The following is a 22,934-nucleotide window of genomic DNA, read 5'->3' on the forward strand; positions in this document are numbered from 1 at the left end:
GTCAGAGAGCTTCTGGGGTTCTCCCTTCCCCAAAAAGTTTCTTGTTTTTTTGCTGATCTTGCCTTCGCAGGTCCCAGTACACATTATGTACCACCTGGTCTCTTGTTCATCTTTTTGTACATGTAACACTTGTCTTGGTTCATCTGGCTCTTTGAAAAGCTGGAAGCTTTCTCTAATTCCAAGGAGCCCACACACAACACTCTGCTAAACTTTCTAATCTGTACTTCCTAAAGTTTAGACAGCATTACAGTTTCCAAAACATGTTCACGTTGTTCTCTTGGATTCTTAAAACACCACTGCGTGAAAGGCAGGACAGCCCTGGTACTCAGCTCACAGCGGGCACTGGCAGGCATACTTCCAGACTCCGAGCAGAGGAGCCTTCCCTTCCTGAACTTGAGAACATCAGAAGCGAACTGTAAAGGGAGGGCATTTACTCGGAGAACAAACCTTAGGAATCCTGAAGGACAAAGGACAACTTGGAATTTTTCTTCCCTTAGCTTAGCTGGTGAAGGAAGCAAGCTAACCCTCAAGGGGCGCTTCAAAGACCTGCGCTCCAGGCCCCTTAGAGTCGCGCAGGCTGCCACACGCCTGGCCGGCGCTACCAGCTCCGAACTCGGGGCTTCAGTGCCATCCCAGAGCCTCAACGTCAGCCCCGGCCCAGGTCCCAAATACCTCAACAAAGCTATTCAATGCAGAATCCATAAAACAGCTCACACCCCATTTATTATTTAAAAATATTTTGTTACAAAAGGAAAAAAATACAATGCAGTATAAAAGATTGACAGCGTCATCAAGTTTATTACACAATTTTCAACCTATCAGAAAGACAAACAAATCACACGACAACAGGGGGACGGGGCCTTGGCCTTTTTGAGGGCTGGGGTTTTTTTTTTTTTTTTTCCTTTTGCTATCAGGAAATAGAACTAAAATTTGTGTCATTGAGTAAAAACAGAACAAAAATGGGGAGAAAAAATTCTCCGGGTAAACGGCTTTTCTGGTATTCTATATATTTTTTTTTTCCTTAAACTGTCACCTTACTTGGTTTCTCTACATTTTAAAAAGACACCCGGAGCTGCTCTCGAGGATAAGCGCATCACTTAACACTTGGCCAGCCGGGCGGGGGGCCATGTTCTGAAGTGGAGGTGGGGATGGGGTTGGGGACAAGGGGAAAAAGCTACAAACATGTAGCCTCTGTCCCAAGGGAATGTGCCTCTCCAACCCTGGGGGGACCCCCTCACTGACGGACTGAGGGCTACGTCAGAAACGTGCAGGGGAAGAGGAAGGGTTTCCGGTCCAACTCAGTCTCTCCCCTCTGAGCCAGAGGGTCTCGGGGGACCCTGCGTCTCACATGCCACGTCTCTTCTCCCGTTAGATGTCATGTGCCCCGTACATGCACGCAGAGGCAGCAGCCATCACCCCACGGGTACCGCAGGACTCTGCTGCTGCAGCTGTCGGCGGCAGGCAACCACAGCACAACTTGGATGTTCTGGGAAAAGGAATTCCATTTGCCCGTGTAGAACATGGCCCCCGGAGTGGTGGTCCTTAGAACTCTGAGCTGAGCTCACCTGAGTCAGGCCCCACTTCCTCCTCGCTCATCAGAGGTAGGAAGCACCTCCACACTGAGCGAGGGGAACTATTAATACAACAGTCAAAAGGTGGAAAAGACACCAAATCTGTGACTTCACCTGCCTGCTAGTGCCCAGGTTCTCCCACAGTGAGTAAAATAGGTATGTACCTGGGGATGCAAGCCATGCTCACATCGAACCTGAAAAATGAAAGCCTCTATGGAAGTAGGCCACAGCCTGCCAACCTGCCTCCGTCCTCCCGCTCCTGGAGTTCGCAAGGGTTCTTCACTGCTGAGGTCCGATGTCCCCGTCTCCCAAGGGCAGTAGCTTCCTCTAAAACAGGAAGCAGCCTTCTTGGGGAGGGGCTCCACGTGTGAAATGAAAAAAGCCCCAGGAAAGGGAACACCTAGTACGGCGGGTTCTTCCAAGAGGCAACCAAGCACGAAGCAGCAGAGGGTGGTAACTGGCTCTGCCAGGCTCCCCAGCAGCAAGCAACCTCAGGGGCCTTCTCTACTTAGGAGGGTCAAGTCCACTGAGGCGGCCGGGCAGCAGGGAGGTGGGAAGGTTCAGCCCTCTGGGAGGTCAGGGAAACGAACCGTCAATATGTAAGAGGGAAAAGCAAAGAACAGGAGAAGCTTCTCGTAGGGAATTTCTGTTCTCAGAGTCCCTCCTCAAAGGGCTGGGAAGGTAAAGGAGGTTAAACAAAGAAGTGGTATGTTAGCAAGGGGTTTGGACCCTCTTGGCCCCACCAAGGCCTCGCGCGGAGGGCAGGAGCCTGGGTATATTTGGCACCACCCAGTCACTCTCCCAGATCCTGCATGGATCTGTTTTTCTTTGGGAAGAAAGTCTTCCTATCAGCCCTCACCACTGAACTGCTCCTGGAGAATCAGAAACTCCTACGTTTTCTTGGACAAAGCACCATTCTCTGTGGAGACCAGGGGCCTGACAGGTTTTCTTCCTGTCTGCCAGCCCTCCCAACCACACAAAGTCTTCAGGTTCCTTCCCCTGACAAACAGGAGGGGTGGGACTGGGAGGGCTGCCAGGCAGTCTTCAGTCCTGTAGGGCAGAGGGTATTCCCTGGGTGTCTGAAGGGGGTGAGGGGTTTGGAGGAAGGGGGAGGGGTGGAGTGGCCTCCCGTCCTTTAGTCCTGATCAAGGTGAGGAGATGCAAGTCCATTAAAAAAACATTTGCTTCCAACCAGACTCCTGCAATGAGAACATCAGAAGAAAAGAAAACACACGTTAGCGGTTACCTTCCGACTGATGGGCTTACGCGAGTTACACTGGCTTCCTCTGACGTTACAATGTATGAAGTAGGGTATATACACAGACAGAACACAAGCCTGGGAAAGTGAAGGAAAGAAAGCAGGATTGTCTGGGGGTGTCTGGCACTGTGCGCAGTGCAGGAACGGTTGCAGGAGCTACAGTGAGTAGAGAAAAAAAGCAGTAGGACATCTCACTTTAAGGTTAGGGGAGAACAGACAATGAAACGAAGTTTCAAAGCAGTTTGACTGAAAAAGGAGGCTTTGCCCAGAGAAGTATGGAAACTTCAACAATCCAAGGAGAGTTGCGATAAGGAAATATGGGGAACTGAAATACCATTTCAGAAAATCTGTTCTGAGCAAGTCAGAGCTTACCTTAAGGGGAGGGGGTAAAAATCTGGGAAATGGGAGGTACAATGGTAAGAAAATAAGTGTGCACATAACCAAATCCGTTCACCCCAAACACCCTAGAGGCCCTAGCTGGGAGCATGTACTTACACAGGAAACTCCTACTAAACTTTTCCTCTCCAAGAAGCCCTGTTTAAAACAGACTCCAAACAGTGTTCTTGCAAGTACATGTGCGTGCATACACGTAAGGGGCCGGGGATCTTCTAACCTGTACTAAAGCTCAAGGGATTCTACGTGTTTCCCCAGACAACAGCTTTGAGTGAGGGACCAAGAAACAGCCTAATACAAGAGTTATCTGGCCAGGCTGGAACAGAAAGCAGAGCATGGAGATGAAAGAACCAGTAGTCCCCATTCAAGAAACCTAAAAGCACAATTAAGAACTTCTGCCAAACATTAAGACACTGTTAAAGCCACTCACTACATGTCTACCAAACTTAAGGTCACTGGTACGCCCAGCCCTTTGCATCAGTAAGCTGGGAAGCGGCCTGGTCTAATCTGACTGCATAAAACAGAAGTCATAAGTAACAAGAGAATGGGAGATTAAATTCAAGCTTGGGACTTCCGCTAAAGGCCAAACCCACAACATGGCCTACACACAAATGCTCACTTTATGGGGTGCTCTTCTGTAACCTGGGGGAGCTATCCAAGGGGGTGGGGGGAGAATCCACAAGCTGCCCAATCCTTTGATGTTCTGAAATGGCAAGATTTCCGCTTCGGATTCCCAGAATCTGTTACAGAGGCCACTGCCTTCCGGCTTCTCTAAACACCTATACTGCAGGCACCTGTCTCATTTCCTGTGAGGGAAAACCGAAACCCTCTGTGCCTCTCCACTCCACCCCATCTGTGTTTTCTCAATCTTTGCACTGGATCAAACTGAACAGAATGTTTAGTTTTCCTTGGACCAGGAGGAAAGGAATGAGGTGAGAATGATCATATCTTAAGTAGGATAATATCTCCAAATAATGAGCCAAGAGCCAAGAACCACGAGAAGTTGAAGCCAAAGCCACATATTACCTAAGGATATCCTCAAATTCCAAGGCATACACACATATACCTGAAAACAGATGTAGTTTGGGAACGGTCCACACAAAACAAAACACAGGATAACTAGTACATCAAGAAAAGTCAACTGTAGCACCAGTTTTTAGAGCCTGTGGATACATAAGGTGGTAATGTCTGGATGCAGGCAGAAGCCCAGTGGCCAATGAGACTGTGTCCTAGTGGTGGTGTCCACCCTGAGGCAGAGGGACAGAAAAGTTTGCTGTCTGTACTGCTGCCTCCAGACAGACACACCCTTTTGGCTCTCAGGAACACTGTCCATACAATATGAACACTAGTATTTCTAACTAAAACATGTCGTACACAGAGCTTGCACAGTTCTCCAGCTAAATGGGCCCAGGCACCATCTCCTCAACATGAGACGTCCTATGTCAGGACCTGGTGACTGCAGATAGAATGCAGAGTCCTTAAGATGAGATGTGAGGAAAATGACATTTTTGGGGTGCCTGATGCAATTCTTTTGACTAGTTATTTGGAAGGAATGAGCAACATATCTACAGGATTAAAACATGGGGACCCAGAAACCTGTTTCAGAGTTTCCTTTTCCTCCTCTTGTCATAGGCCTGTACCAGCCAAAGGGACTGTTTTCTGGGAACTACTGGGTTGTAGGTTTTTCAGAGTTATCCAAAGTGCGTCACCCTCATAATGGAAAAAAAAAAGCCCATTTACAGGCAGAAAAAATGAAGCAAAATGATGGCTCCTGTTTCAGGTTCAGATGTTCAGTCCCCAAAATACTAATTGTCAGTGGATCTCACAACTTCTGTCAAAAGGCTATTAGAAGCAAAGCTGCCAGGAACTGTGACATGCAGTTCTATGTTCTAACTGCTAAAGGGAAAGTGGCCCCGGAGACTGTAATTCATGCTCTGCACGGACAAATACCTCCCTGGTCACTATTCTAGTCTCTTCCACTCAGAAGGACCCACACTGTGAGCAGCAGGATTAAGGAAGGGGTGGCCCCAGACCCACAGCAACACTAGCAACTGTGCCGGCTCAAACAAGAGCAGGGAAACGCTGCTGGTGCCACAGAAGGGATGAGACAGGAACAGAGGTTTACCCTGATGCTCACCCTCCCACCCAACCCGAGGCCGAATTAGGCCAGAGCTTTTTGTGAGCTCCACTCGCCCTAGAGCCCTGGAGATACATGGGTACCTCCCCAATCTCAACCTGTTTGCAAAACCTAGAAAGAAGTATCTAGAACGCACAGTCTGTTGATTTTATATGGATTAGCTTAGATTTCCATGACATCAAGCATTCTAAAATTTTGTGGAATAAACGAGTGGTTTAAGAACAGAGAAGGCAGGCAGGTAAAAAATGTTAACTTCTCATTTCCCACTCATTCTTACCTAAAGAAGGTAAAAAGAAATTTCCAGCTCTAACTGCTTATATTAATGGCAGATAATGCCAAACAACAAAGTAGAGGGCGGAAGGAAAACAGGACAGAACTCTTTTCTTGTTAGGACGCTGTCAGTAGGCCAAACACTGCACTTTCTGTTTACAGTCCGGCTACTGCTGGTGAACTGCCCTGGCCTTCCCAGGGAGTGGAAGGGTCTCTCTTCCTGTCTTCATCCATTCACCCGTCTAGCCACCCCAAAGGCATGGTGGAGAGCCATTCTCGAACCTCACCCTCCTGCCAGTCACTATCTCTTCAGCTCAACCAAACTGCAAAAAGCACACACACACACACAAGGACATTTTCATAACACACCTGATGTGGAACCAAAGTCAAGATGAGATACTAAAGTCATCTGGGTCACGCAGTAGCTTCCAAGAACCAAAACCAGATCATCCTAGCCAGAGTCTAGACTGCTTTTAAAGGTCTCCAGAGAAACAGAATCAAAACCACTCTTGCTTGCTTATATACTAGAAACAAATTTTGTTGGGAGCTTTCAGTTGGGATAGCTAAATCGGTGGGATAGAATGTTGGGGCTGTGGTGCCTTCCCCCCACCCCTCCCTCACCCCAACCACTGAGGCCTGTCTGAGGATGAAGACAGAGAAAGAGCAGAGCTGAGGGATGCGGAGGGGTTAAGTCCTGAGGACACAGCTGGAGCCCCCGAACCCAGCCAAGCCTAACTCAACTTCTCCATAACCTGAGTTAATATAGTTCCACTTATAACTCTTCTGCTTTTGGTTTTTCTTGTTCCCTAAACAAATATATCCTTCCATTTGAACTACCCTCCACACATTCTCTATATTATTAAACATGATTATTTTTCCAGATCAGCTTTCTCCTAAAGCATCCTGAGTTTCAATATCCTTTTAATAGATCTTAATTCTTAAAAATCATTCATGTAGCGCCACAAAAACCTACAAGTAGGCAGTGGTCTTACTTTTCTGTCCTGGTCAATTTCCTGAAAACACCTTGCAAGTTTAGTGGGGTGAAGATATAACTGGATATCGTCTACTGAGAACTTGGTATGTGACGAGTACCAGGAGTGCTAATGCTCCAGACGGATTGTCTCACTGAATTCAGGGAGACAGCTGCTCGTGCTATCTTCACTTACAAATGAGGAAACTGAAGAACAAAGCAACACGGCCAGCAGACACTGTGTTCTCAGCCCGGACGCCAAACTGTCTCTCAGATACCAGTTAAGGCAGACAAGAGACAAAACCAGCTCAATCTCAGGTCCATTTCAGGGTGAGACTTCTCCAAACAAGCAGGAAGAGCAGGAAATCTGCCCTCCTCAATTTTCTGTTACCTAAGTCAAAAAGTCCCTCCCTTTCTCTTAATTTGCTTTCAAAAAGAGCAGACTCTTCATGATCAGTATTTTTTCCTTTATAAGATCGCCCACCAGCCCAGCAGCGTGGGCTTCGTCCCACCTTGCTCAGTGGTGCCGGTCCCGTTCTCTATCCCGGTGTCTCTCGTGCTCCCGGTTCCTTTCTTGGAAATACTCATCATGCCGATCTTCGTTATGAAGCAGGTCCCGATGCCTCCTGCTGCTCTCCCGGGACCGGCTAGGTGACCTCTCTCGGGACCGATGTCTTTTCCTATTAGAAAGATCCTTCAGCCTCACTCGGAGAACCTACCACATGCCTTCCAAGAGTGTTGTGTTTTCGTGTCTTTCCCGGTATTTGAACCACTTTTCTACTATGGGCCCAATGTCTGAGAATGTTAGCCTTTGAGGACTGCTAGTCTTTTTTTGGAAAATAGTAGCAGTCAAATGTGTTGAGATCTTACTAATGCATCAGGCACAGTGCTAGGAGCTTTACATGCTTATCTCACCTAATCTCTACAATAGATCTGTAAGAAAAGTACTGCTGTTGTCCCTTTTCCAAGACGAGAAGAGTGTTTGGAAAGCTGACTGACTGCTATACTCAAGCCATCCAACGTACTTGGGAGCAAAACTAGATCTGAATCCCAGCACGTATGGCTTCAAAGCCCATGTTCTTAACTATCCACCAGTCTATATTCCTAACAGCCCGCTGCGCCTCACCGTGTTGGGTGACAACACGGACTGCAGACGTTACGACATGTGTTGATGCAGATGCTTGATTAATTCCGTCCCCTTAAAGACACCAGGGCGAGGCCGGCTCTTCCAGCCAGGGCCTTGCCAGACCCCCTGGGCTCTCTCCTTCCCCCCTTGCCAATCCCTGGAAGAGGCTGCTTGCGGCTAGCAGGCTGCTGAAGCAACCAACAACTCACCTGGACGAGCTCCCGCTGGCACCCACACTGTAGGACTTGGCTTCAATGCCATGAAGACAGTCCTTAAGAGAGGAGATGAGGACACGGCAACGCTCATCATTGGCGACCCCGGGACTGTTGATAACAGCAATGGCTGTGAGCAGCGTCTCAATCGCCGTCACTGTAATCCCCTGACAGGGGACGGATGGGAAAGGCCAAGGATGAGCAGAGGCAGTAAACTAACTGGACCGAAAGGAGAACTCCAGGCGGGACACAAAGCAAGAGTAACTAGTTGTCCCACAGAACCATGGTTAAGATGGATGAGGCTTAGGTGGCAGGTAGAAGAGTAGGCGGCACCTATATTCCACCGGTTTGCAATCAGACAGAGATTCTCGGATGTTGCTAGTGGATGTACAAACCAGAGCAGGGTGGTCTGAGGGTGATCTGACAATAGCCATTACAATAAACAATGTGCATACTTTCTGACCCAGCAATTCTAAGAATATTTTACTTCTGTTCACAAGTATGTATGCTTAACAATGTTGTTTCAGCATTACTTTATCAAAAAATTAGACATAACCTAAAAGTTCCCTCAGTAGGGTGCTATATAAATTATGGGATGTTGGTTTTATAAAATACTACAGTTGTTAAAAAGCACACAATACATCTACAGGTAAACAAAGTAATCCACGTAAAGCGCTTAGCACAGTGCCAGGCACACAGTAAGGGCTCGATAAACATTAGGTTATTATTATATATTGACAGATGTCCAGAATATATTAATTTCTAAAAATCTGCAAAAACAATATTCCGTTTTTCTAAAAAGAATAAAAATTTCTATGTATGTTGTCATATGCACAGAAAAAAAAAATATGAGGGACAGACACTAAATTGTAGAAGGTGGTTTTGGTGGTGGTCCTTGTATAGACTTTTATTAATTATCACAGCACGTTTCTAAGTCTGAATTATTTTGAATCTATAATCAGATGTGTACACATGTATATGTAACGTATATCTAACACGTCTATATGCGGAGTGTATTCATACGTATGTATTTTTAAATTATTGCTGCCATCAAGAACTAGCCCCTTCATTCCCCAAAGGTGAGCAAGTGCCTGGCTCAGGGACGTGGTCAGGGGCTGGGTACTTGCAGAATGCTTTCCCAAGCTAAACTAGCACATCCAGACAGAAGATAATGTGAGGAAAGCATGAAACCAGACAGGGGTCCAGGGATGAGGACTGGCAGCCTCCTCTGTGCGGGGCCGTGAGAAAAGAATCAGAAACTGTGGAGGAACTTTGATTCTGTGGCGGTCCAGGAACACCAGGATGTCAGCTCTCCTGGGATGGGGCAATTTCTGCTTATTTTGTAGGCATTCATTAAGTATTTGTGGTTTTGAATGACTTAAATGAGAACAAAAGGAAGGAGATAGAGATTCAATTACTGATTTCTCTAAGTGAAGGAGTTGATAAGGAAGTACAATGACTATTTCCTTTATACTCCTTTGTATATTGGACTTGTTTAAAATGAGCACAGACTTTACTTTCTAATTAAAAAATTCCTTCAGATGTCAATGAAAGTTTTCTGGAGGGGAAAAAAAAAAGAGAGAGAATACATGTATTTCCTGTCTTTAACCTACTCTGTGGATTCAAATTTTGCAGCCAAAGATGAGAAATTACAGAAAACAGATGGTAATATTTAGTGTTAACTTACTTCTTAGGAGATCTGACAGTCTACATTTACATTAATGTGGGAAACTCACAAGAAGGAAGCGAGTATGACTCATATCATAATGTGAAACTTGGACCAGAACCCTATAAAGAACCAAAGATTCCATGCCAGGGCTCTGGCATGAGAGTCACAGCTTCTGGTTCTGCCCACTTAGTACTGACAGCAGGGCAGAAGTTAGCTGTAAGGGCATCCTATGTCTTATGATGACACCTAACAGACTTGCCTCTTTCTAGGATTAGGCTACAGAGAGGCCAACAGTTCTGTCTAGACCCCAAATATATAAAGAGATTCCCATATCAAACCACATCTAGTTGGGGTATCAGTCCTAAAAAACCTGGCATCTATACTAGGTACTACGAAGACACTAGGTCCACTGATGAACCACTGAGATCTCCACAAGGCCAGGCATTTCATTCTACAACAAAAACTACAATCAGATACTATTAGTTATTTATAATCTAGTCACTAAGTTTGTCTTCATGGGGCAGGTCTGGATACAGACTAACACCACTAGAGCTTCCCCAAAGCCGTTCAAGCAGGTTATATATTACCCAAAATGTGCCACTCTAGAGAATCTAACAGTGCTCCAATTTTATCCTGCTGAACTTCTTGCCAATGGAAATGACAAAACATGGAAAAACTAAAGGTAAGGAGAAAATGGCAAAGGTTAAGGGTGAGTTACCTGCACTGGCTCCAGCTACCGCTTTGGAAATGGCACTGCTGGAAATTGCTCTATTTCGCTTCATGATCTCTTCAAATTCTGCTTCACTCACTGTAGAGGGCGGAGGGCCCGAATCTCGGCTGCACAGAAATAACACCATTCCTGATTGCCCACACTTCTTATTATCTTTACTAGATCCTACCATACAGTATTAATCATGCTCTCCTATATAATGTCTTACACGCTTCTCAGCCTGCTCACGTTTTATGTGTTCACATTCTCTTCAAGGACAGCATTTACAACATATTCTTTTGTAATTCTGGTGTGACCTGATAGAGCCAGACATTCACAGAAACCCTAACAGCCACATACAGCACTTGATTTAATCAAGCTCCTTAAAAAGGGATGTGGAAGACATGGTTTGGGTCAAGAGACTTAGATGCAAATGAAACACCAAATAAAAAACATTATCTAACAGATGGTTAACTATTTCCCAGGACTCAATACTATGACAAGAGAGTTTCCACAAGGGAGAACACAAGAATTCACACTCACTTCCTCAGGGAGAATAAAATGCTTAACACACGGTATACCCTACTATACCTGGCTCAGATCTGAAAGGAACAAGATAGTCCTTACCTGCCATGGTGGTTATAGGGTGCGGAGGCCTTCATGTAAGTATCTGGTGGAGGCCCCACTGTAGCATTTGGTGGGGGGAAGAAGGCTGGATTGAGGTGAAGGGCAGGCGGGATGGCCCCAGGGGGAGGTACAGCCAGATGAGGAGGTAATCGAGGAGGAGGGGGCATGAGATGCTGGTAGTGGATGCCAGGAGGAGGAGGAGGGACCCCAAAGCTTGAGGAGAGTGGAGGAGGGGGTGGAATTGGGGGTGGGGGCAAACCCATCAGGGGGAGGGCTGAAGGAGGGCGATTGAAGTAGGGTAGCACACTGGGGGGCTTATCCACACGGGCTGATGAGGGTACAAGGTTCTCAGAGGGTGTGGCCCGTCCATCAGCAGAATCACTAGAATCCCGGGAATGGGCCCGTGGAGGTATTCCTATGAAGGAAAACAGAACTAACGTTACTGCCCAAACCTTTACATGTACCCATGGAACCAGATCCTTCAGCCACAGTCCTCTGACACCATACTGAAGAAGGCGACAGGCACCTGAGGAAGAAGGTAAAATCATCTACTCCTTTTTCTTTGGCCTCAGAAAGAAAGGGCAGAGGCAAGTTAGTTAATTCATAAACCCAGAAAGCAGTTATCACCAAATTCTATCAAAGAATGCTCTTTATCTAGAACTTTGTGCTTCACCACTTAATTTATCTTCGATTTGTTTTCTATTTCTAAATGCAGGATCCTAATTAACCCATGAGAAAATGACACTGTTGGGAAGTATGTTCATTACATTTCTGGCGGATTCAAGCAGATGTGAAATCACCCGTCCCTGATCAAGAGGTTCAGGGCCTCTCTCCTTTGACCAGTACTAGTTGACCTGAGATCAGTACTATCCTACCTGGGCACCTGGGAATTTTCTCTTTGCAGGGAATTTGGGATAAGTGAGAGAAGGGCAGATAATAGATACTTCCCCCATCCACATACCAAACTGTCACTGGGATGGGGAAGAGACATATGCCACAGAAGACTAGAGGTCAAGTGAGAAGTAGAGAGAAAATGGGAGGTAAGCCAAGATAAGATGTGCCCACAGACGGAGCAGATGGCACAGCCGACAGCAGGGACTCCTAGTAAAAGTTTAGTTAAAAAAAAAAGCCTCCTATTTGGGGAAACTCCCACTGTATTTCAATGGCCCAACACTGTACCCCACAGGAGGATCACCACAGCATGCCGGTATGGTGCTGGGCACAAGAGGGGCTCACACATGCTTGTTTACAGCTGGGGATATGGCTGGCCATTGTCAAGTCACTCAGTTAAACTTGTTCACTCTCGCCAATTTAACAGTGTACTCCAAGCCTGGTTCATGTGGAATCCAACAGAACATAATCCCATGGCCTTAGGAGTCTTGGAAGCAGAGAGATGCTGTTGGCAGTCAAATGTGGACAGAAAGGTGAGTGCTCCTAAAACTATACTTGCTGGTAAACCCAACTCCAGTTTCCGGCATGGGGGGGACCCATCATCTCAGCAACCATCTCGCTTTGTCCTCTGGTTTATCACTGGTGCCGGTCATGGCACACTTGTGCTTCATGTCTCATCCACACAGCAACCTGTTTTTTCCCTGAGTTCTTTCAAACCAAAGAAAGAGGTATTAGCAAGTGGGATCCTCTGAAAGTTAGCCATCTTCCTAGCTACTCTTCCTACTTGTGCAAGGGTTCTGTTTTGTATCTATGGCTACAATCCCAAGAGGAGCAACCATTTTTAAGCAGAGAAGTCCACCAGCTGTACTTAGTACTGTACTATGCGACAGAGCAGAAAACCACCACTCAGTCACTGCCATCATTTCAGCAAAGAAAGGGAACACCGAGGAGTAAACAGCTAAGCACAAGTAGGAATGCCATCCCTAAGGCAACTGTACATTTATGCAGCTTAGGAAAGTCAGAAAAGGGTCAAATCATACAAAAGCTCTGAAACAGAAGAACTTGAAAATTCAAGCTGTTAAAGAAGAAAAGTATGTGCCTTTTAACCCAGAGCAATGGGAGTTCACACTATAACCATCTAGGCGCTCAATCCAGTCAGAAGAACAGTTGTTCCTATGCAAGAGAGACGTGGCCTATCTCCACCTTCAATCAATCGATACAAGATCCCAGTGGACCACCCGATCAATACAAAGCACTATTTTGAGAGCAGAACCTAAGAAATGACAGAATCCAAGTGATGACACTTTCCCCACGACCCCCACCCGTCACCCTCACTGTCAGAAAAGAAAGAAAAGACAGTTGGCTGCTTCGGGCAAGGCCTTGCAGGGTGGCTGCACCTTGTGAGGTCAGGAAAGTCCAAGGTCTGGTCCTCAGGTTTTGCAGATTCAGAAACTCGACTTTAGAAGTTCACCCAGGGGTTACTGTACCCTAGAAAATTGATTCACGCTAACCAAACTCACAAGAGACTGATTCATAAACCAGAATGCCAATTTATTAATTTACAATGAGAAATATAACTGCCAAGCAGACCGGAATACTTGTGTCGGCTGGTCAGCGCATTCTCTTCCCAGTAGGAGAGCCTAGTTGGGAAACCAAATTAGTATCAGAAGGTGGCTTGGTGAGTACAGAATCAGAACAAAGGGAGTAAGGTGAACTCAGGGAAACTATCATCAAGCTAAGGTCGTGTAATGCAGCTTTATTAGTAGGAAATACTTGCCAAGCAGATTAAAACATCAGGTAACTGAATGGGCACCCTGTCCCCTGGACAGTGCTGGAGAAATACTGTTAAACTCTTCTTTTCCAACATGCCTTTTGATTGCTTTCTTACAAAGCACCCTTCCAGCACATGTTTATGATAAGATTATAGCCATCTTTACAAATATTACCTGCACGTTAGGGCGGCTGCTTGTTAATTTATAAAGAACACATGTTACAGTTAAGCCCATTCACTTATACACTGATTTTTTACACAAAACCACATAATTTAAAGTTGACAGGAACTTTAAACATCATGTATCTATTTCAGAGAGGGGAAGAGGCCCTAAGCAGTACAGTGACTTCCCCAAGGTGACACAATGAGTCAGTGGCAGAACCAGACTATAACCGGAACCTACCTCTCAGCGCAGGGCACTTTTTTGTACACAGCCTCATTTCTGGGTCTACTAATTGCCCTGCTACCAACCACCCCCCCCCACCCCCCCACCCCCACCCTCCCCACCCCCACCCCTTCCCCCCAACTCCTCCACACTGGAGGCAGAGCCCACGCCACAGAAAACAAACCCGCACACAGAAAACAAACCCACGAAATTGCCCCCTTCATACAGATGGTCTCCACGTACCCCCTCTTGGGACTCGGACGCACTCACGTTTCCGAGCCTGTGCCTCAAACTGTGACAGGTTTTGCCGGGTGGCCGGCCTCACGTCCACTTTTTCTCCATTAAGAACTTTTCCTGGAAGGAGTTCCAACAATTTGTGGACAGAGTTTTCAGAGGCTACCACCACCTCAGCATACCTTGGGGAAGAAAAATTAAAAATGAGTGAGATCTACCAGCCAAGCAAGAGAGGAACAAAGACACTCTCTTCCACTTTTAGTGAAAACGGGTAAAGCAAAAATTCCTTGCTAATACAACATACACAAAACTAGCACCAATGAAAAGGTGTCAGTCTGTATCTTCCTATTATTTGGAATCAGAAATTAGTTTTTTGCCCCTCAATGGATGGACATTGTTACACTGCAGCCAGGTCCCCGTTCTAAGGTGGTCTGTCAAAACCAAGGCAGTAACCTGGGCCAGGGGTCAGAGGGATTAAAATCCAGGGCCAAAATACATCATAGATCTGTTATCCTAATGATGACAAACTAAAAGGGACTTCTCAAATCCAGACCTCACCCTTTGGACTGGCCATTTGCTCGATTCTCTGCAAATTTCAACTCCACCACATCATAGACTCCTATAGAGCGAATAACCTGGATCAGCTGCTGGTCTGTGGTCCACTGGGGCCGGCAAGATGGAAAAGGAAGAAATGTCAAGAGCTACACCCCCTCCCCACCTAGAATGTCCCAAACCCTTTCCCCAAACCTAGGATTCTAGCCATGACCTCCCACAGAAACCCAAGAGCCCATCAACAGTTCAATTAGTGAAGGCTTTTCTGATTACCCTCACCCACCCAGAATTCCAAAGCCCCCCACTCCCTTCCTAATCCCCATCTTTTGAGATTAAGAAAATTAAAACCTATTTTAACTCTGACCGCCATTTGGGCTGCCTCGTCATGAGTTAAAACAATGATTACTAACAGCTTTTAGTGAGAGACCTAGCAGGCTACAGTTTGACCACTGTCAGGACTTTTCCCTCAGTATGTACATTTCCTAATTTGGGCCCTCCCTCCACCAGCCCCAAAACATGTCTGTCACGAAAGAACTTTTGCAAAACAACAATCGCCACCTACCCTGAATATACTAGAACTATCAAGATCTTTGATCCCTGTCACCCATCGTTATCAAAGGACCATCGAATGACCACCAAGAGTTCAAGGTGTTCACTCTGAAATCTCATCCCACAGATGACCCTGCTAGACATAAAGCCCCAGGGTCAGGGGCATTAACAAGATGGCAGAAAAAGCAACTACCCACTTATTGCTTTCTTCGGCACCAGTACGTCCTCAGGATAGTTCTCTTTCAGAGATCAATCCAACCTGATCCCAGGAAAAAGAAATCCAACCCCATCAGAGCACAAAACAGTGCAACAGTGGTTTTTGAAAATGCCATCACCTCCCAGCGCTCTCCCTCCAGCCTACCCAGAAGGCTTTTTGGTTCCCCATGCTCACCCAGGAGAAGCTGCCCACGTAGACAGCAGCTCGCCTATTGCGGAGGCCGCTGTACGTGTACAGGATCGCAGGACTCTTGTTATTGGGCTTGGGAGACGGCTCCTGGCGAACAGGAGGAGGTGGCTCAGTGCTGCTGCTTCTATCATCTGAGGGCTGTGAGGTGGCTGTCAACACGTCATCATAGAGGTCAATCTGATCTGTATTGTTGAACTCTGGGTCCTAAGAGATGGGTTGGCAAAGGTGGGTTTGCAGACCTTCCACTGGATTTATTCTGTTTCATTCTAGCTTACTTAGAATCCACAAATACTTGATAAAACATACAAAAACTTCCCTGTTCTACTCTAGGAAACTAGGTAAGAGTAATTTTTCACTTAAAACCATTTCATTGAATTGTGCTTCTGTAGGTTTTTCTCTCAAGACCCTGTTAGTAGTCTGCAATGTTTCCAGCTTCAGCCAACTGTAAGAATCAAAAGGTACATGATGATTACAAAAACAAATTAAGAATGCATAAAGATGCACCTGCTACTGTTGTCAATGAGGTCAGCTTCTGAACGGCCACATCTAAGATTAACGAAAACTTATTTTCCACATCTTGTGCTATTTCCAAAATCAAGAGTTACAGAAAACTTACTACTCTATTTAATAAAAATATATTCATCTCGAAATAAAAAGCAGGGGAACAGCATATTAAAGTGAGAACCCAGAATGCAAAAAAAACAATCAGAGCTACTGGTTTAAACTTTCAGATTTACACAAATGACTCAGAGAAGCTCTAAAACTCAACAACCCATCTTTCTAGTAACCATCAAAGAAACATTTCTTAAAAAGAGAAAAGAATACTCTGGGAGATTTTCCCTTACTATTTCTCGGATGATAATGCAGCTCCAATACATTACTGTGACTCTTTTAATAAATAAGAGACTTTTCGGAGCAACACCAGAGATGTTCAAGGATACACAAAAACAGTGAAGTTCTCTCAAATCTAAGGGTCAGAAGAAAGGACAAACACCCACACCATAAGCTATGTCACAGTAAGCATTTACAACATGAACATGTACTCCAAAAACATAATGTGAAGTATACTTTATGTGTTATGTTTACTTGTTTATTGCTATCATGGGCTGAATTTGCCTGTTCCCACAAAAATGCTATGTTGAAATCTATTCCCCAATGTGATGGTATCAGGAGGTGGGGTCTCTGAGAAATAATTACAATTAGACCAGGTTTTGAGGGTGGAACCTCATCAAGCCAAGAGCTTGTTTGCTCTGCTCTGTATCCATGAGGATACAAGCTGGCATTCTGCAACCCGAAGAGGGCCCTCTCTGCCATTCAAACCTGACTTCAACCTTCCAGTCCCCAGAACTACGACAAGTAAATCTGTTGTTTATGAGCCACTCAGTTTTTGGTATTTTCTTATAGCAGCCAAATTAACACCATATACCCCAAGTCCTAAAACCATAAGAGCTACTACCAGGAAATCTTATGTTTCAGATTTGTGATGTTATCTCAAGGAGCTCTTTTTATGTTAAGGATCGAGAGTATTTTTTCAGGTAATATTCTAAAACATCCCAACAGTGCTAAAGATGATGCTGCCAAAATGACAGAGACAGATGTTCAAAGTGTTTTAAGGGAACTATAGCTCATTCACATCATTGCTGTATTTTTAAAAAAGGAATAAAGGAAAAACCTACATTAAGTAACTTGTCTAGTTCCCTGAAGAAAGGGAGCACTTCCTCCAATGCAACTCAAGACGGGAAGCTCCAGTAACTTTCTCTGTTCAATTCCATTGTAAGAACTGTAGATTCTAAAGTGAGACTAGAGAGGGGACTCACTAAAAAATTCATTCCTAGACCTATATAACATCACAAACTTCTGGAAACCATCTTTAGTTTCTCAGTTCATCTCAAGTACAATGGAAGAACATACACACAAAAATAGCATTATCACTGTTCTGACAGGAAAGGGGGAAGGATTCTACTTCCTGAGGCAAAAAAATAATTTCAAATACTACAAATACTCTAAAAAACCCCACAAGAGAAGAGTTTATACCTTGTAAAAATATCAGAGGGAATGGCAAAAGAGACTTTTTAGAGGGAATTTAAAAACAAGAAAGTGGGGGCAGTGTGGAACCCAGGTGGCTCCGTCGGTTAAGAGTTAGACTCCTGGCTTCCACTCAGGTCGTGATCTCAGGTTGTGGAATCGAGCCCCATGGGCTCTACACCCAGCGTGGAGTCTAACTGAGATTGTCTCCCTCTCCCTCTGACCCTCCCCTGCTCATGTGCTCTCTCCCTCTAAAATTAAAAAACTAAAATCTTAAAAAAAATCAAACAAGAAAAGGAATGAAGACAAGTGAGCACAGAAAGACTGTTCTATGTAGTCAAATTACAAATAAGCAAGCATCTTGGATAAAAAAAAAAGGGGTATGTAAAGAACAGGAAGAGAAGAGAACATCAGAGAGCACAGGATGGATAATAAATTAAGTGAAGTGCTAAAAACTTGACAAATACAATGTGTAAAATACTTCATAGCCCTTTTGTCTCAAAGAACTGCAACTTTAAACAAAATCATTTATTCACTTATTCATATACTATATGTATATATACATATATATGGATGTATACATACATATACATGGATGGGGATATGCCTTATGGGTCAAGGTAAAGGAAAAAGAGGGAAACCACTGGATCCTCTCTGATGTTCTAATCCTTAGAGAGCACTACTTCACTCCAGGGCACTTTTTAAATTTAAATCAAGGATTCTGAAGTAAAACATAAAGGGGAATAAAGAAACAGACCATTCTGGATACTCAGTGGAACCAAACTGGAATTCCTTCCAGGCAGTATCTGGGATTCAGAGATGTGTGTCTAAAATTTATAATACCAAAATTACCACTGATAATTGGGCAGTGAACTAACACGCAGATCGGACAGCTCAGAGACCACACACATCACCAGGAAATCTCCCATACTGCAAGCCTACGCCAACAATCTACTCTTTCAGGAACCCTTAGAGAGCATGAAAGACTCAAGTCCTGAAAAACCTTGTATACGGATTACCTTACCACTTTAAGAAGCACAAAAGGATTCAATGAATCCAAAATTGTCACAAGATTCAAATGGTTTCTCTGGGCCATAGAACCTCGGTTCAAAAAAGTTGGTGGGAACTGTTCTGATGCACAGAGCAGGCCTGTTGAGGAGTCTGTTGAAGAAACAACGTATCAAGTTCTGTTTGGATTTAAATCTACTAGCAACACCAATGCATTTTAACTTCTTCAGCTGGTAAAACAGAAAAACAGGTTAAGGGCCTGAGGTTTTTCTGATTACCATATATGAGCTGGTGATTATGCAGTGTTGGATTAGATTAAAGCAAAATCTAATTCTACAAATTAAATGAAAAATACAATGTTTTACATGCATTGATGCTGAAGGTTTCATTCCAGGGAGATTAAAAAGTAAGTATGTATTTAAAACTAAATGAAAATCTCAAGAAAAATTTTGCTTAATAGCATAGAAAGAATTAGGTCTCTGAAACTTTTTAGATACAAAAGAACTTGTGTGATTTTGAATTTAAATAAGAACTTCTCCACCTGTATGCTCAGTGTTTCTACCCTCCAACCACCTTTTCCTGATATCTGAGGGAAGTAAGAAAAGCTAAGACTTATTGTTCTCAAAACCACCTATTTGATACCATTGTTCTTCTAATTGTAACAAAAGCTCTAAAAAAGTTTTTGGCTTGATAATGACTATGTCTAGTCCTCACCATATGCCCTCCTTCCCTGCTATCCACTGTCCTCAACTACCAGGAATGGAACCTCTTTTGAACACAGGGATCCATTTCGTCCCTGTTCGCTCACTAGTCCTGACACTAACAGAAATTGCTCAATAAGCACTCATTGATGGAAGTGGCAAACAGAATTGGGCAATGTGCAAAGCGTCTCCCTTAAGAGGCTAAACACTCAGTAAAGTGGCAGGTCTCACTTTTTCAGAGTGCTTCTCCCCAGTCCAAGAGAGCAGCTGTGAATTTCAACTCCCAGTGTGACAGGAGTAAAGCAGCTCTGCAAAAGAGGCTTTTACAGCCTATGTCATAAGAGATCAGGGAGCCAGAACCACAGGTTCCATCCAGGGACTGTGTTTATTTTGCTTGGGGAGCAGAGTACATGTGACAGGGTTCTCGTGCATGGGTCGGCTTGGGATGAATCCTTAATATTCCTAAAACATTCTAAAATACAATCTGTACTGGCTGCCTTCAGTCTAACCTTGCTTTTAACAATCCCCGCCAAAGAGAACTTTAATCATTTCTTTAGCAGCCTCCAAACTACACTAAATCCAGCTTTACCAAAAATTAATTCACTGAGGGCGATGGGGGGTGGGCAGTGGGCGACACCCCTCCTTCCACAATGGACATAAAACATTCAAAATCTATACTTCTTTCACCGTGCCAAGCATTAAATATCGTCTGTTCAGTATAAATGTCTACTAGATTCCACATGCCATCTTTAGCCTATCTTAAACTCACAAAAAAGCCTTTTCTAACTGAAGAGATAAAACCAGTTGAGGCCAATGACTTCTATCCTCACAAAACAGTAACCACTAGACAAGGCCTGCGCCTTGACTAGAACCTCCAACTTACACTGCTTAAGAAATTATGGACTTCCATTCTTTCAGACCAAATGTGGCTAGACCTGCACCATTCTGCCCGTTTCTCAAAATGAATCAGCAGCATTGTTATCAACCCAGAGAAGGAAATTAAGGAGGAAGAAGGGTTTTTATTATTAATAAATACTATGAGAACCTCCTTCTTTTCTTCCTGTCTTGTATTAAAAACAAAACAAAAGCAACCCACAACTTGTAAAGAGTAATAAAGATCTGATTCAAAGTAAACGGAAAACAATGGTGTGTAACTACACTCCTATACTAAATCTTTCTTTTCATCCATAATTACTTGACTTGTTTGAACTTAAGTTTTTTTCTGCATTTTCCCAGGTCTCCTCAGGTAAACTGAGTTTAGGTCAACTGGTAGTCACACGGTAGTAACTTTTAGGTCAACTGGTAGTCACATGTAGAGGACTCAGTTTACCTGAGGAGACCTGGAAAATGGCAATTAAACAAATTAACTGGTGACGCTGGTGAGTACAAGCTCACTATACTGTCCTACTTTTGTGTTCTAAAATCTCCACGTTAAAACAGGACAATGTGTTTTTTGTTAAATGTATACTTCTGCCAAGTAAAGAAAATGATATGTATAAAACCTCTGTTGCCTTGTATAAAAGTCAGGGTCTAACCAGGGGACTTTCTTTCTCTAATCTTTTTATCCTCTTTCCAGGTCCTTATGTATACCCACTGAAAGATCCTAATGGGAAGAACCAGTTTAATCAAGTAAAAATGGGACTGAAAACAATCTGAGCAAGATAATTATTAAGTTTTAAAGAGACTATGGAACATTCTTGAGATTGACCTCAATATGTTAGATTATCATTTCAAAGGAAATCATTACATAATGTTCCTTAACATAACAAAGAGCAACCAACAAACCCAGGGTATATAAGGGGGTCTACCAGTGCTTTTTAACTGGTTTATCCAATACCTTTACCTCTATCCTCAAAACAACTGGATTCACCAATAAAATTTATTTCACCAAAATGCCTATGTACCTCTTAAGATTAGAATCAAACTACTTAGAGAAGGAAGACAGACCCAAAACAGTCAGAATGAAGCTGCGATTAAATGCTAAAGTACGTCTTCTACTGTGTTTTTGCACCATCTTATGGAGAAGAGGACCAAATTTCTCCAGCTGCCCTTTCAAAGCATCGCAAACGGGGATGCCTGGGTGGCTCAGGGCATTAAGCCTCCTCTTGATTTCAGCATAGGTCGTGACCTCAGGGTTGTGATCTCAGCTCTGCACTGGGCAAGGAGCACTTAAGAGTCTCTCCCCCTCTTCCCACCTCTCCCTCACAAAAGGGGAAAAAAAAAAAAAAAAGTCCGCAAAGGAACAGGTATCAACACTGTCCTCATGAATACTACAGCAAACTTATGTGTGATTTTTAAGTGTGGTTAGTCTTTGAGGAGACTGACACCCAAGTTTGGCCTCCTGGGGGAGCAAGTTCCACAGGTTGATTCACCATTCTATTAAACCTAATTTTTATTTGCTTTTAAAGCCTGTAAAATTAAGCCTTGGGAGCTTAAAATTAACATAAGCGGAATGATCAAACGTCTTGAAAGTCTGTGACAGAGTAAAATTTTAGACCCGATAGAGGGATGTTCAGGCCTAGCAAGGCCTGCCGCGGCTTGGAACCACTGCAAGTTTGACGAAAGTGATTCTTCAGCAGATCCAGGAAAATCCCAACGCTCCCGATGACCCCTCACCTGATTGAACTCCTCGTCAGCATATATATCAATCAAGTCCACTCCTTCTGACATGGCTCCGGAAGGAAGATCGCGAGCCCGGAGAACGGACAAAGTAAGGAAGATGCCACTGCGGTATCCTGAAAGAGGCAAGAGTTAGAAAGCATGAGGGTCCCGGGCTAGGAGGAGAGCAATGGTTGCCAACCTCCCGTCTCCAGAGACGCAGCATCCCGGCAGCCCAAGCTCGGTCCACCCGCTCCGCTCCGCCCCGCCCCCGGCCTCGCGCCGCCCCTCGCTCTCCCAGGCCGCCGGGGCTCGCGGGGCTCGCTGCCCATCACCCTCGGGCCCGACCCGAGTTGCGCCGCAGCTGCCCGTGGCGCGACGGCAAAGTCCAGGCCTCTGCTCCTAGGGGCCCTGGGACGGCGCTGGGAAGAACGACGGCGGCAAAGCCCGCAGCCCCAGCCCGCTGCACCTGCCTAGGCTCCAAAGCGGTCCCGGCTAGAGTCCCCGCGGGTCGTGGAGCTCCAGCCGCCTCCGCTGCCCACCCAGGCCTAGTCCTCGCCCCCAACTAGGCCCGCCCCGCTCCCTCCCCACAGACTCGGCCCGGCGCCCTCGGCCTCCTCCCTCAAAGGCCCGCACCTCCCCCCGCCCGCCGACTCCGGCTACCCCAAACTCAACCGACCCCCTCCCAGTCTCAGCGCTGGCCCCGAGCCCTCTTCCGGCCCAGCCGGCCCACGGCCGCGCGCCCCCGTTACCGGGAATATGGCGGCGGCGGCGGCGAGTCCGGACTAGGCCCGAAGCGCGCGAACCGCTCTCGGCCCCAGGTCCCGCCCCCCCCCCGCCGCTGGCGTCACACGCACAGCCACTTCCGCAAG

At 45.2% G+C, this 22,934-nt stretch overlaps 1 protein-coding gene and 1 long non-coding RNA gene across 2 annotated transcripts; one reads left to right on the forward strand and one right to left on the reverse strand.

Annotated features, from left to right (window-relative positions):
* Positions 1-704: 704 nt before the first annotated feature.
* On the reverse strand, positions 705-22,920 carry CPSF7 (cleavage and polyadenylation specific factor 7). Its single transcript, XM_032356917.1, is given in 11 exon segments — positions 705-2,770; positions 7,112-7,279; positions 7,935-8,089; positions 8,091-8,104; positions 10,325-10,443; positions 10,943-11,357; positions 14,260-14,405; positions 14,782-14,885; positions 15,716-15,934; positions 22,081-22,199; positions 22,815-22,920. Coding segments are annotated over 9 exon segments (1,389 nt in total). The 5' UTR covers positions 22,135-22,199; positions 22,815-22,920; the 3' UTR covers positions 705-2,770; positions 7,112-7,116.
* Positions 11,352-21,352, forward strand: LOC116598306. The gene is made up of 3 exons (XR_004289029.1): positions 11,352-11,480; positions 11,658-12,366; positions 21,041-21,352. It is a non-coding gene; the product is annotated as an uncharacterized LOC116598306 (long non-coding RNA).
* Positions 22,921-22,934: the final 14 nt, after the last annotated feature.

Source organism: Mustela erminea, chromosome 9 (assembly GCF_009829155.1).
Source record: "Mustela erminea isolate mMusErm1 chromosome 9, mMusErm1.Pri, whole genome shotgun sequence".
Classification (NCBI taxonomy): domain Eukaryota; kingdom Metazoa; phylum Chordata; class Mammalia; order Carnivora; family Mustelidae; genus Mustela; species Mustela erminea.